This window comes from Doryrhamphus excisus, chromosome 3 (assembly GCF_030265055.1).
Source record: "Doryrhamphus excisus isolate RoL2022-K1 chromosome 3, RoL_Dexc_1.0, whole genome shotgun sequence".
Classification (NCBI taxonomy): domain Eukaryota; kingdom Metazoa; phylum Chordata; class Actinopteri; order Syngnathiformes; family Syngnathidae; genus Doryrhamphus; species Doryrhamphus excisus.
Window position 1 is genome coordinate 28034543 of NC_080468.1, and position 14225 is coordinate 28048767.

General features: G+C 39.1%; 1 protein-coding gene across 4 annotated transcripts in view; it reads left to right on the plus strand.

Moving 5' to 3' along the window:
- Positions 1-14225, plus strand: part of LOC131125708 (regulator of G-protein signaling 12-like) — a 48064-nt gene that overhangs the window by 26480 nt on the left and 7359 nt on the right. For 3 of the 4 annotated variants that reach the window (XM_058067510.1, XM_058067511.1, XM_058067509.1), the window contains exons 7-17: positions 1204-1347; positions 2726-2908; positions 2983-3133; positions 5147-5235; positions 5356-5547; positions 5827-5900; positions 6020-6146; positions 6258-6354; positions 7904-7959; positions 8159-8267; positions 9343-9822. In XM_058067510.1, the coding sequence (XP_057923493.1) occupies positions 1204-1347; positions 2726-2908; positions 2983-3133; positions 5147-5235; positions 5356-5547; positions 5827-5900; positions 6020-6146; positions 6258-6354; positions 7904-7959; positions 8159-8267; positions 9343-9822 (1702 nt within the window). Of the gene's footprint in view, positions 1-1203; positions 1348-2725; positions 2909-2982; positions 3134-5146; positions 5236-5355; positions 5548-5826; positions 5901-6019; positions 6147-6257; positions 6355-7903; positions 7960-8158; positions 8268-9342; positions 9823-14225 lie in introns of those variants that run through there. The other variant, XM_058067512.1, reaches the window with a different exon arrangement.

Sequence of the window (14225 nt, forward strand, 5' to 3'; positions counted from 1 at the left end):
ACCGTTAAACGCCATAGTCCTGTCAATATTCTGATTTACACCATGAGCAACCACGTATACATGGACCCAAATATTCCAATTGCATTCGGTTTATTTGCTCAAACGGAAAGAATTGAACCTTTGTATACACCTCATTCCGAAAGAAAATCCAATCCAAATGAACATATAATCGAATTCACGGGGGGAAATATTCATTTCCCCAATCCGATTGAGGTATCTTGTACCCGTTCAAACAGAAAGTTGTCAGGGTGCATTCTTCTTCGTCGTGTTTTTCTTCTTCTGTTATTTATTGGTGGTGTGCATTACCGCCATCTGTGCAACAGAATCTAAACACTTCGATACTTTATTCACGAGTCCAGTTTGTCTTTAAAAAGAAAATCTATATCTATATAAAACATGTCCCGAGTTTAAGTGTAAAATATTAGCAAGATTGAATTTAATCATTCCTGTTTAAATTTATCCCGGGTGTGTTCTTTCAGCGCATGCTCAAATATGAGGTAACACGCAGCTCGAGATGTTCTTCAGTTTTAAAAATGGAGGCGAATGGAGCAATCTGTACTGGACTGCTGCGGAAAGTTTGTTTTTGATCCAAACTAAATTTCAAGACTGGATGAACGAAAAAAATCGCAATACGGTGTTATTCCAACAAGTGAAGGAAAAACTCAGGGAAGCCGGAAGTGTTTTTAGAAAAGTCATTCAAAAAGATTCCATTCGGAATCACGTAAACGTGGCTAGTGTTACGTTTATTTTACCTGCCTGTATTTTATCTACATACTTAGATTCTTTGAAGGGTTTGAATGACTGAGAGAATGCCAACATTAGCATGCTAACACCTAGCATAGTTGCACTAGTATGCTCATGTTAGCATGCTATCAATGGTAACATGCTAAAGTTAGCATGCTTACAAATAGCATGATAGTTTAAGGGCGAAAATGGTCTTATCTAGCAATGTTAAAGAATCCTTTCAAAATTCCTGAATCCAATGGTGATTCGATCACCCCCAAAATTCATTAAAAATTCATTCTGTATCCCATTTGCGACAATTCCTGAAAATTCAGCCCAAAACCATTCAGAACCTTTAAAGTTATTTTGAACATAAACAGATAAACACAGACATTTCACAGAACAGCACTCACAAATCACCATTTGTAGTATCTCTGCTTCTTTTGACAGCAAAAATCATTGCAATTTTTTCTCCCGCAGCTTTCCCAGCGAGCCGGAGAGATCTACAACAGCTTCCTGTCCAGCAAGGCCACCATGCCAGTAAACATTGACAGCCAAGCCCAGCTGGCCGACGACGTCCTTACGTCACCACGGCCCGACATGTTCAAGACGCAGCAGCTGCAGGTTAGCCACAGACCAATTTTAGCCACCAACCACGTCAAAAACAAAAAAAATGCGAAATGAGTGATGATTATATGGCACACCTGTACTTTTTTCTTTTTTTTTATTACAAGCACCTGGTTGATTATTGGTCAATTCTGCCCCTTTTGGGCGCCAAAATCGGTTACTATGGTGGTACCCATTATGTCATTGTATGGTCATTTCACCTCGTACTTTGGCACGTGACAAAAAAAATAATAATATTAAAAAAATATATATAAAAATATATATTTTAGAAAAGCAGGAAGTGAACAAATGTAACAGTTACTGATTGTAAAAGTTCCAGATGGAGGGGTAGGATTTAATAAGCTTTGCTTCTTCCTACTCCTTTTGGAAATGTGGAACTGTGAACTGATTATGGGATGCACTCAATTGTAATCTGGTGCATGTTCAAATGAAATAAAACCAATACTATTACCATAATTTTATGAGAAAAAAGGCATACATTTACGAGAATAAAGATGTATGTTTTTGGAAAAAAAATGTATTTTTATTTTTATTTTTATTTTTATTTTTATTTTTATTTTTATTTTTATTTTTATTTTTATTTTTATTTTTGAAAGCGCTGATTTTTTCCCCAATTCATCCCTAATACCTCCTCTGCCTTATAAGAGAACAAATATATTTTTAGTCATATTTATCAAAATACAGTGCAGTATTGGTTAATGGTTAGTATTGGTTACAACTTTGGTTAAAAAGCCACAAAGTTCTAATCTCTTTTTGTGCCAGGTTTCTTATATAAAGTGCAGGAATGACAGATATGCACATTTTTGATTCAAAATCAACCAACCTGAACAGCACACATAAAGTGCATTATTTGTTGTTTGTCTTTTTTGGGGAGTTGGGGATTTTTCCATGTGCAGGAGTGATTATTTGGCATTTGTTTAGTTATTTTGCCAGCAGTTGGATTCTTCATAGATTATGCACATTTTTGATTCAAAATCAACCAACCTTAACAGCACACATAAAGTGCATTTTTTGTTGTTTGTCTTTTTTGGGGGGGAGAGAGTCCAAGTGCAGGAATGATTATTTGGAATTTGATTCTATTGATCCTTGTAGATTCTGCACATTTTGGTTGAAAATCAACATATCTAACAACAATAAAAAACAGTAGTTTTTTGATAGATTTTTCAAGTGCAGGAATGATGATTATTTGGTGTTTGTTTAGTTCTTTTGCCAGGCTAATTTGTAGATTCTGCACATTTTGTGGTGAAAATCAACCAAGCTGCAGAGGAAAAATGGCTTTTTTGATGTTTGGTTTGCAAACAATCAGAGTATGATGCCACAGCAATAGCAAATAACACATCATTTACTCTATTTTTCACATCTTCTTTTTTCCCAGATCTTCAACCTGATGAAGTTTGACAGTTATTCCCGATTCCTCAAGTCATCACTTTATCAGGAATGTATGCACGCCGAGGTGGACGGCCTACCCTTGCCGGACCCCTACCAGATCCCCTGCAGTCCTGCGCCATCCAAACACAGCGCGAGCTCAGACCGCTCTACCCTTTCCACGCCAAAGAAGGTACTTTAAAAAAAACAACAGACATGTTTAGTTATTAATCTAGCGATTTGAATGAAGGTGGTCTTACCTTGCAGGAAGCCAGGAAACAGAGGTCGGGGAGATCGCTTAATGAGGACAGCAAAGATGAAAGCGTAGACAAAAAACGCGGCATCTTCTTTTCGTGGTCCCGAAACCGGAGCTTTGGGAAGGGTCCCAAAAAGAAGGACATTGGAGACATCAACCTCGGTGAGTTTAACATACAACACAAGCTTCTTTAGCTAGCATAATGACCAGATTTGACCCAAAGATTCTATCAACAAACTGCAATGCCACTTTTAAAAAGAAGCTCATCAGGACAGATTTTCTTCTTCTTTTGCCAGCACAAAATCGCTATTAGATGCTGCACATTTAGCATACAAATCAACAAAATGCAATGCAAATTTGATGCAAAGCTGCATCTGCAGTATAGCAGAACTGTTATTTCTGCTTCTTTAGCCGGCACAATGACACCGTTTTACCCTGGATTCTTCAGATTTGGGGTCAAAAAGAAGACAAAACAATAGCAATTGAAAACATATCTGCCAACATTATGGAAAAACTTATTTTCCTTTCTTGAGCCAGTAAAATTTTAAATTTAGCATGCTGGATTAGCATGTTTCAAAATAAGCCACCACTACATCTACAGCAAAACAGATTTCTCTACTTCTTTAGCCAGCACCAGAACACAGTTTTACCCCAGATTCTGCACATTTGCGGTTAAAAAAGAAGAAAATAAAATGCCAACTGAAAAAATATATCTCAATATTATGGAGAAAAAATATATTTTTCCTCTCTTTAGCCAGCAAAATTGCACTATTGCACTCAGATTTAGCATGGTTTATTATAATGTTTCAAAATAAGTCAATAAGTCACCACTATATATATACACCAAAACAGATTTCTTTGCTTTTTTTGCCAGCACAGAACGCAGTTTTACCCTGGATTCTGCACATTTGGGGTCAACAAGAACAAAATCCAACACCACTTTCCAAAATATGTGCTTTGCAGAAAAACAATCTATTTTCTCTAGCAAATAGCAACAAGATTTAAAGATGAAATAAGCAGCAGTATTGAAGTCAAACAGATTTTTCAGCTTCTTGAGCCAACATGAAAGCGCTACTTTATCCCAGATTCTGCAATTTGTGAGTCATCAACAGAAAGCAGTCCTGATTAACCTGTTGCCACCATTGAAAATATGTTTCAATGACTCGGGATTTGACTCTGACTTTTGTCTGACGACCTGAAAACGCTTGAAATTTTGAGTGTCCAGACCTTTTCCAGTGAGGGCCACATTGTGAATGAAAAATGAAAGGATGCAACTTTGATATTTGGTAAAGATAGTGTAGATATGCTAAGAAATATTTCTACTTTTGTCTTAAATAATCCTCATAAACCTTCCTTTCTTGATAGTTTGACTTTATTCCCACAATATGATAACTTTTTCACCAACCTAATCTTGACCAAAACTTTGTTTTGGTTTGTTTCTCATAATATTACGACTTAATTTTTTTTTTCTTGAATATTTCAACTACTAAAATGACATTATTTTTCCTCATAATATTAAGTTAATTTTCATAAAAGTGAGATGTTGTTTTGTCTTAGCTAGAATGTAATGTTTTTTGTAATATTTTGACTAAAATGACAGCAGTTTATTCCTTTTTTGCTGTTGTCTACTTCTACTTTCTTCTTGTAAATTTCCTTCTCATAATATTATTACTTAATTCCCATAGTATGATAACTTTTTACCAATGTAATTTTCCAATAATTTCCAATAAATTTTCATATTATGACATAATTTTTTTTCATTTATATTTAACATTTAAACTTTCTGCTAGCTGACAGTATTTGTTGTAAAACTTTCTAATATTCTGACCTCCTTCATGTAAAATTACTGCAGATTTTTCCTTTTTGTTGGTGTTTTTCCATTTGTAGTTTTCCTGTTAAATTGTATTTTTTAAATGTGCGGCCGGCCAATAAAAAATAGCCGTTCTTTGGACACCCCTGCACTAAACAGTACATATGACTTGTAAGAAGTCATCTTTTGTCTTGACTGGACTCTGACTTGGACATTCATATCTTTGCTTGATACGTGACTCGAGGTGAAGGACTTGGAAATTCCCTGAGTCTTGCAAAACACTGATCCAGAGGCCCAGAGCTGGCCCCAGAGGCGGCCCCGAGCGGGCCCCAAACTGGATGTGATTTTATGGTGTATGTGTGCAGACTATTGGGGCAGTAACGGTCGCCGTGAGTCCCAGGGCTCATTGTCGTCTAGCACCAGCTTAGAGATGTCCACTTCCTGCAAGGTGGAGGTAAGATTGCACCATCGCCATGGCAACACACAGCCTACACTTTCTTCCTCATTGATCATCCCACTCGTACCCAGTATATATGTTTTTTATTTATCCAAGTTTCTCCTCAACGTTTCTTAGTCAGACAATCGCCACTCTGTTGGGGCGTGGGACCGCTCCTCCAAACACTGCAGCGTGACCCTGCCCGACGGCTCGTCTTCGTCCATCGTCCTCCGGCCCGGTGCCTCCATCAGGGATGTCCTCCAAGTTCTCTGTCACGGCATCAACGTCAACATCGCCGCCGTGGATCTTTTCCTGGCTGGAGGGGAGAAGGTGAGCTGATGAGTCTGTTCCGGGGTCAAACTGTGGCCATGTTTTTGTCCAGTTAACACTGTTATGCTAAATGCTATTTACATTAGCATCTGATTTGATATTATATTTCCTATATTATTTTCCCATTTTCTTTATTTGTGGCTTTAATTTGTAGCAATGCAATAAACAATAATGAATCAATTGCATTTTTTACTGGTAATAATATTTCATGAAATTCTATTTTTATATGCATTTTTCCACCTTATTATTCTTATTGGTGTATTATTTGTCCTAAAAAAGCCTTTAGTGTTGGACCAGGACTGCATGACCCTCAGCTCACGAGATTTGAGACTGGAGAAGAGGACCTTGTTTAGGTTGGAATCATCATTGCTACTATTTATTATTATTATTATTATTATTATTATTATTACGGTTATGATGATTCTGATGACTATGACATTGATGTTGTGACATGCTGCGCTGTTGTCATTAGGCTGGATCTGGTTCCCATTAACCGCTCTGTGGGTCTGAAAGCCAAACCCACCAAGCCCGTGACAGAAGTCCTGCGGCCCGTAGTGTCCAAATATGGCCTCCACCTCAGCGATCTGCTGGTGAAAATAGTAAGTACTTTGCAGGGTGGAGAGTCATCAAAGGCTGCAATGATCAAGCATTGGAGTACTACTGTAGCGGAAATGTGAATACTTCAAAGGCTTGACTTTTCTTTGATTAAGAGCGGCGAGACGGAGCCTTTGGACTTGGGTGCCCCCATTTCAACCCTGGATGGCCTGAGGGTTGTGTTGGAGCGAGTCGACCCAGCTTCAAACAAAGGTGAGGCGCTAAATTGATTGAAACGCACACATTTCCCTAAATGATAAACTAATATTTATTGAAAATATATTATTGAATCCACCCTCGGCCATCTCTGTGTGGAGTTTGCATGTTCTCCCCGTGCATGCGTGGGTTCTCTCCGGGTACTCCGGTTTCCTCCCACATTCCAAAAACATGCTAGGTTATTATTGTCCATAGGTATGAATGTGAGTGTGAATGGTTGTTTGTCTATATGTGCCCTGTGATTGGCAGGCGACCAGTCCAGGGTGTAATCCGCCTCTCGCCCGAAGACAGCTGGGATAGGCTCCAGCACCCCCACGACCCTCGTGAGGAAAAAGCGGTGGAAAATGAATGAATATATTATTGAACTCATTCAATTTCAGCCATTTTTCAAAAGGCAATGCCTTCGGTGGCCGCCTTTTAGACCATTTTGGCACCCAGAATATTGTGTTTGATGGCTACATCAGTGTTTCTCCATGATTCTCTGTCATGCCCTCCCACCAAGCGACAGACATGATTTGAAATACCAGAAAAAAACTGTTCCTATCTATTCACAAGACTGAGCTTTAAACTGAAACCAGGAAAATGCAACAAAATAGAGAGTGTACAAGCATATGTTCATTCATTCATTCATTTTCTACCGCTTTTTTCTCACGAGGGTCGCGGGGGGTGCTGGAGCCTATCCTAGCTGTCTTTGGGCGAGAGGCGGGGTACACCCTGGACTGGTTGCCAGCCAATCACAGGGCACATAAAGACAAACAACCATTCACACTCACATTCATACCTATGGACAATTTGGAGTCATCAATTAACCTAGCATGTTTTTGGAATGTGGGAGGAAACCGGAGTACCCGGAGAAAACCCACGCATGCACGGGGAGAACATGCAAACTCCACACAGAGATGGCCGAGGGTGGAATCGAACCCTGGTCCTCCTAGCTGTGAGGTCTGACAAGCGTATGTTGAGTACTATAAATGTGTACATGTTGGCAGGCTGCGTTAAAATGAAAGCCTCTCGCGCCCCAACTATATCACCATAAACAAAAAGACCAAAAACATCCAAATAAGGAATATAACACCATCAGCTAACTTCCCCTATGCGTCATAAACCAGCGGCCTCATGCTAGGGCTTCCTCTTCCTGTCGTGTGTTTCTCCTTCCGCTCATGATCCCTTATTGCTCTCAATCCTAATCCAGTGGTAAGGAGTTGCCTCATCACCTCCTTTAGCCTCTTATGCAGGCAAAAAATGTATTAATGTTGAGATGGGGCGTTTATAAAATCTACATTTTTTGGTATTGAATGAGTTAATAATGGCTTACACTGTATTTGTACTGTAGTGCATTTAGCCATTTTTATGTTGAAAATATGTACAATATACTTAGACATGAATAGAATTGTTTAAAATAATAGTCGGCCGTAGTCAGCCACAAAATTCATTTATTTACGAATTAATTATTATAATTGTGAATGAATTAATATTGTTGTTTCATACATTACCACTGTGTTATTTCCGCTAACCCCGTTATGTTGACATTTGTCCTCCGAAACAGACAATAAATCCAAGCCGTTGAAAAGCCAACCACCAACCAGGAGCCTTTCTACAACGGTGAGACACGTTTGACCTTTTCATCTTTCCTGATTGCGGGCCGTATTATTAACATGGTAATTAACGCTATTAACAAGAAAGCTAATGCTTCATGGTTTCTATTTCACCCTATTTCACCCGCTGACTAACTGGAGCAGCCAGACAAGCACTAGCGTTAGTTAACAGAGTATATTGTTATTTATTATCGTTGCATCTGCAGGGAGATGAGAGCCCAAAGGACTTTTCATTGAGAGCACCCAGCGGTGCCGACTCAGCACTTCTCCAGGAAAAGAGAAAACAGAAAAAGATAAATATAGATGAAGCCGAAGGTAAACTTTATCATTTTTTTCTTCTTTGCTCTGCTTTTGCTTCATCTCTGGGAACTCTTAAAGAACTGCTGTCGCTTTTGCTGCGTACAAACTCTATTTTGTTCCCGAAAACTCCTGTAAAAATGTATACTCACATTTTATCCCACTTAGAACGGAACTACAGCAGAACCTTGGTTAGCATTCAACCTGGTTAGCATAGAACATTTAGGCCAGATCTTGCCTCGGTTTGCGTACATTCTCCGGTTAGCGAACAATTTGTTGCGTGAGTCCAACTGTGTACTTGATGTATTTTTACCACCCAACATCTTTGTTAGCATTCTTAGCTTGCTCATAAAGTGGGAGCCAGAAGTCACCCTTCGGTAAAGTTTTACATGCACAAAAGTATTCTAAATGCATATAGATGAGGAAGGAACAGTATCAATGAACTTGACCTGCGTCCGAGTGTTCCCAAAGACACCATGTGGCAGTGAGACGCCTCACAGACACCACCTTCCTGTTTTGCAATGAGTTATTTCTCGAATTCAGTTGTGTTTCTCACCTTCTTTATCAAGAACTCCAATTCAAGAAACAACTCATGTCAAAACAGGAAGGTGGTGGTGGTTGATCTTTGGGATCCGTCACGTCATCAATGAAGATAGAAGTAGCCTTAAATGTTCGTTTATGCCTTTCATTCATCATTTCTATGTATTTATATGCGTTTGACATCGTTTTCCGCATGTCAAACAATCATTGTAAAATTCTAAAAACGTGTTTTGTGTTAACATTTCTGTTTTTTTGGAACCAATTCATTGGATTGACATGATTTCATATGGAAAAAACAGGTTAGCATCCGTTTGGGTTAACGAGTTACTGACACTAACCGAGGTACCACTGATGTATGATATAAACTTATGATATTTTGGAAATTCTAATCCTTTAAAGACCAGCGGATTTGCATATGGCAACTGTTATGATTGAAAATTAACAATCATTTCAATGAGAATTTGTTTATGTCATCATGGTTATTATTATTAGGCCCTGAGTCGGATCATTGTTGAGGACAAGATCAGAAAATTAATGCCGGATGTTTTTGTAGAATTCTTCGAGCTACTGAGCCGGGCACAGAGCACCCGAGCCAACGACCAACGCGGACTACTCACAAAGGAAGACCTGGTTCTTCCGGACTTCCTCCGCCTGGTCCCACTGCCGACTTCCACCCCGACCAGAGGCCCCGGCCCCCGCTCTGAGAGCTTAGACTCCCACCTTGGCTCCAACGGACACTCCGCGGCACCCAAGCGGTGCCTGATGCCCCCCGTGGGCCGCCACACGCCGTTCGGCTACCACCTGTCCCCGATCCAGCGGCCGCCCATCTCGGATGCTCGGCCGGGCCTTCATACTGTGGAGGAGGACGCCCACGCCGACTTGACCCTCGTGGGGGAGGGTGACATTAACAGCCCTAACAGCACCTTGCTGCCGCCGTCGCCATCTCCCATGCCGTCCCTGGAGGGGAGCCTGCCTGAGGCCAATTTCACTCCGCCGCCGCCACCCTGCCCCCAGTCGCAAGAGTCCACTTCAGGTATTTGTTCATAATACGCCCACACCACCCCCAATATGACCACCCCTTGTGCACTTTAATGACAGTCCTCTCAGCATGCCAGTTGGTTCATCCGACGTGTTGATGAAATCTTGTAAATAGAAACATGTGACTAAACGTGCAACAAAAGGTTTGCGCATTTGGGATTGGTAGATGAGGTTTTGTTTTTTGTAACATTAAATTGAATGCCGTCCCACAGCAGTGTGTGGTGACGAACTTGCTGATGCACACTCCACTTGACTGTGGCAAGAATCATTGTTACTAATAATAATAAATATACAGTCATCCTTCGTTTATGACGCTTCATTTGTTCCAGACCCCAAAAACGGAATATTTTGGCATAGAAAGCCTGTTTACCCTCTACTTAATACAGTTTAACATAATTAGAGCCCACTTGACATGAAATAACACCCCTATAGTCACCTTTACCTGAGAAACTAAGACATAAATAAAATAACATAGACTCACATAGTGTGTGTCATGGTAAATTTGTTCCCTGGGGGACCTTAGTGATGGGCGGACAGATTTAGCTTGTCATGGGTTATGGGCCCCTGTTATGGGTTATGGTTGTGGTTATTATGATTAGTGATTATTATGTCTGTTGTGAGATCATTTAAACCTGGTGCTTCTCTCACCAAACAATTACTGACACCTAGTGGTCAGTGTAGAGTACTGCATTCACAATTGGAACACTTTGTAAGCCTTGTATTTGTATTTTTCTTCATTTAGCAATGTTTATGCTTGAAAGTGTTTCATTTAGGCCAAACAATTAAACAATTAAATTAAATTATATGAAATGTAATCTAATTTAATCTAATCTAATTCTTAAACTTTTCAATTTAATTTTATTTAATTTAAAAGTTTCAGAATTAAATTTAATTAAATTTAATTTAAAAGTTTCAGAATTAAATTTAATTAAATTTAATTTAAAAGTTTCAGAATTAAATTTAAAAGTTTCAGAATTTAATTAAATTAAATTAAATTTAATTAAATTTAATTTAATTTAATTTAATTTAATTTAATTTAATTTAATTTAATTTAATTTAATTTAATTTAATTTAATTTAATTTAATTTAATTTAATTTAATTTAATTTAATTTAATTTAATTTAATTTAATTTAAAAGTTCAAGAATTGAATTGATTTGATTTGATTACAGGCCGCATCCAAACACAAATCAGCCATCATTTATTCATGAGTTATTTTCTGGAAAAAAAAACATGTTCTTACTGTGATGTAGATGTAGATGTAGGGACGCCTGTACAACATAAAGCTGTGATGAGTTCTCTCCTACGGTGCTTTTGGACACCATTTGACTGTTCTCTGGCAAGAAGCATCGTTACAAATCAACATAAAATGAAGATGACATTTTCTGTTGTCACAGTCAATTTCACGCTTTGTGGTCAGCAGATTGGTCACACACACCGCTGCAGGACGCCATTCCACTACTCTGTGGCGAGAATTAGAAATTTGATAAATAAACAACTGCAAAAAACTGTAGCGACAGTGAGACGACACATACTCTATTTACGATCCTAAGGCCAAACTTCCAAATCATTCCAGAACGCGTGCTTGCTGACTGAGCCAATAAGCTGTGTGGCGCACATCATCACACGCGTGCCGATACAATTATGCACAGAAAAGCTGATACCGATATCAACCATGAACTCATTTTTTTTCCCCGATACCATCCGACATTCCTAATTGGACACCTGTGTTCATCAATATAGTGATGTATTGGATGGACCATGACGTGTGCATTGCCTTTTTGTAATCGCCCACACACACTTATGGGAAGTGGGGAACGGGATAGCGGTGGGTATTGCCTTCATTGCAAACACTAAATGTTGGCAGCTAAGTTACACGCAAACACACTGCTGTGGGGCGGCATTCCTTTCCTCCTTGGCAAGAATCTGCATTGTTACAAATACATATGCAACAAAACAGCTCTGAAAATGTTTAAAGTACATGAAGTCTCTGTTGTGACAATAAATTGGACATCACACACTGCTGTGGGACGGCATTACACTCTGCTTAGGTATATTATTAGAAAGAAATATTAAAGAAACCTCCCCAAATGAACATTTTCTGTTGTAAAAGTGGGCTAAATTTTACACTGTTCCACCGCATTGTCACAAACACACTGCTGTGGGACGGCATTCCACTTCTCTTTGGCAAGAATTGGCATTTTTATAAATAAATATACAACAACCAGTTTGGAAAAATGTGAATAGTAGATGAAGTCTTTGTTGTGACCGAAAATTGGACAGCACACACTGCTGTGGGATGCCGTTACATTCTTCCAGGGTAAAAAGTATTAATAAAAATAAACATAGCAAAAAACTTCACAAATGAACATTTCTGTTGTAAAAGTTGGCTAAATTTGACATTGTTCCACAGCACTGCATGGTCACAAACACACTGCTGTGGGACGACATTCCACTTCTCTTTGGCAAGAATTGGCATTGTTATAAATAAATATACAACAAAAAGTTTGGAAAAATGTGAATAGTAGATGAAGTCTTTGTTGTGACAGAAAATTGGACAGCACACACTGCTGTGGGATGCCGTTACATTCTTCCAGGGTAAAAAGTATTAGTAAAAATAAACATAGCAAAAAACTTCACAAATTAACATTTTCTGTTGTAAAAATTGGCTAAATTTGACACTGTTCCACAGCACTGCATGGTCACAAACACACTGCTGTGGGACTACATTCCACTTCTCACTGGCAAGAATTGGCATTGTTATAAATAAATATACAACAAAAAGTTTTGAAAAATGTGAATAGTAGATGAAGTCTTTGTTGTGACAGAAAATTGGACAGCACACACTGCTGTGGGATGCCGTTACACTCTTCCAGGGTAAAAAGTATTAATAAAAATAAACACAGCAAACAAATTCACAAATGAACATTTTCTGTTGTAAAAGTGGGCTAAATTTGACACTGTTCCACAGCACTGCATGGTCACAAACACACTGCTGTGGGACGACATTCCACTTCTCTTTGGCAAGAATTGGCATTGTTATAAATAAATATACAACAAAAAGTTTGGAAAAATGTCAATAGTAGATGAAGTCTTTGTTGTGACTGAAAATTGGACACCACACACTGCTGTGGGATGCCGTTACAGTCTTCCAGGGTAAAAAGTATTAATAAAAATAAACATAGCAAAAAACTTCACAAATTAACATTTTCTGTTGTAAAAATTGGCTAAATTTGACACTGTTCCACAGCACTGCATGGTCACAAACACACTGCTGTGGGACGCCATTCCACTTCTCTCTGGCAAGAATTGGCATTGTTATAAATAAATATACAACAAACAGTTTGGAAAAATGTGAATAGTAGATGAAGTCTTTGTTGTGACCGAAAATTGGACAGCACACACTGCTGTGGGATGCCGTTACACTTTTTCAGGGTAAAAAATATTAATAAAAATAAACATAACAAAAAACTTCACAAATGAAATTCTTCTGTTGTAAAAGTGGGCTAAATTTGACATTGTTCCACAGCAACTGCTTGGTCACAAACACACTGCTGTGGGACGGCATTCTTCTTCTCTTTGGCAATAATTGGCATCGATACAAATAAATGTGTGTATAGTAGATGAAGTCTGTGATACTGTGACAGTAATTTGACACCACACACTGCTGTGGGATGGCATTCTACTCCTTGGCAAGAATGAGCATTGATCTAAATAAATATACAACAAAAAGCTTGGAAAAATGTGATTAGCATTGCTACCAACAAACAAAGAAAAGTAATGGGCACTGTGTACAATATTTGCTCTCTTTCACACACACACACAGATACACACTGCTGTGGGACGGCATTGCATTGCTTCTTATCCACGAAAGGTTGGAAATGATCAGTTTGTTAGTGTACTTCTTAGTCGTAACCGTGCTTCTTGCCAATAAATGCCACAACCTGGTCACGCACACCGCTGTGGGACGACCCCTCATTCTAGCAAACACAAATTGTTGCAACTTTTTTGTATTTTTCTGTGCTGTCCGTGACTATGTTGGATGGAATAAGCCAGTTGGAGGTTTGGTGGATATAAGGATGAGGTAAATGAGCCATGTTGCTATGCACCATGTTACTTGGTGGATATATAATAAACCTTCCTATTGGATACGACGCTCGTTTGTCTTTTTGCAGCCCCCCCCTCACCCGCCTCTGCATGTCTTGTTTTTTTTTTTTGCAGCGTAGCTTTTCCTCCCACGTCTCGGTGTCGTTGCTGCATGCATGTCTTGAATGCTGTGAGGAGTAATAAGCTGGTGGTGGTTTTGGAGGGGGGTTCTTGCGGGCTGTGTGGGTGCTGCTGCTGCCAGAATGTGCTGGTGTGTCGTGGGGGTGTTTGGGCTGCTGTGCTGAGACGTAAT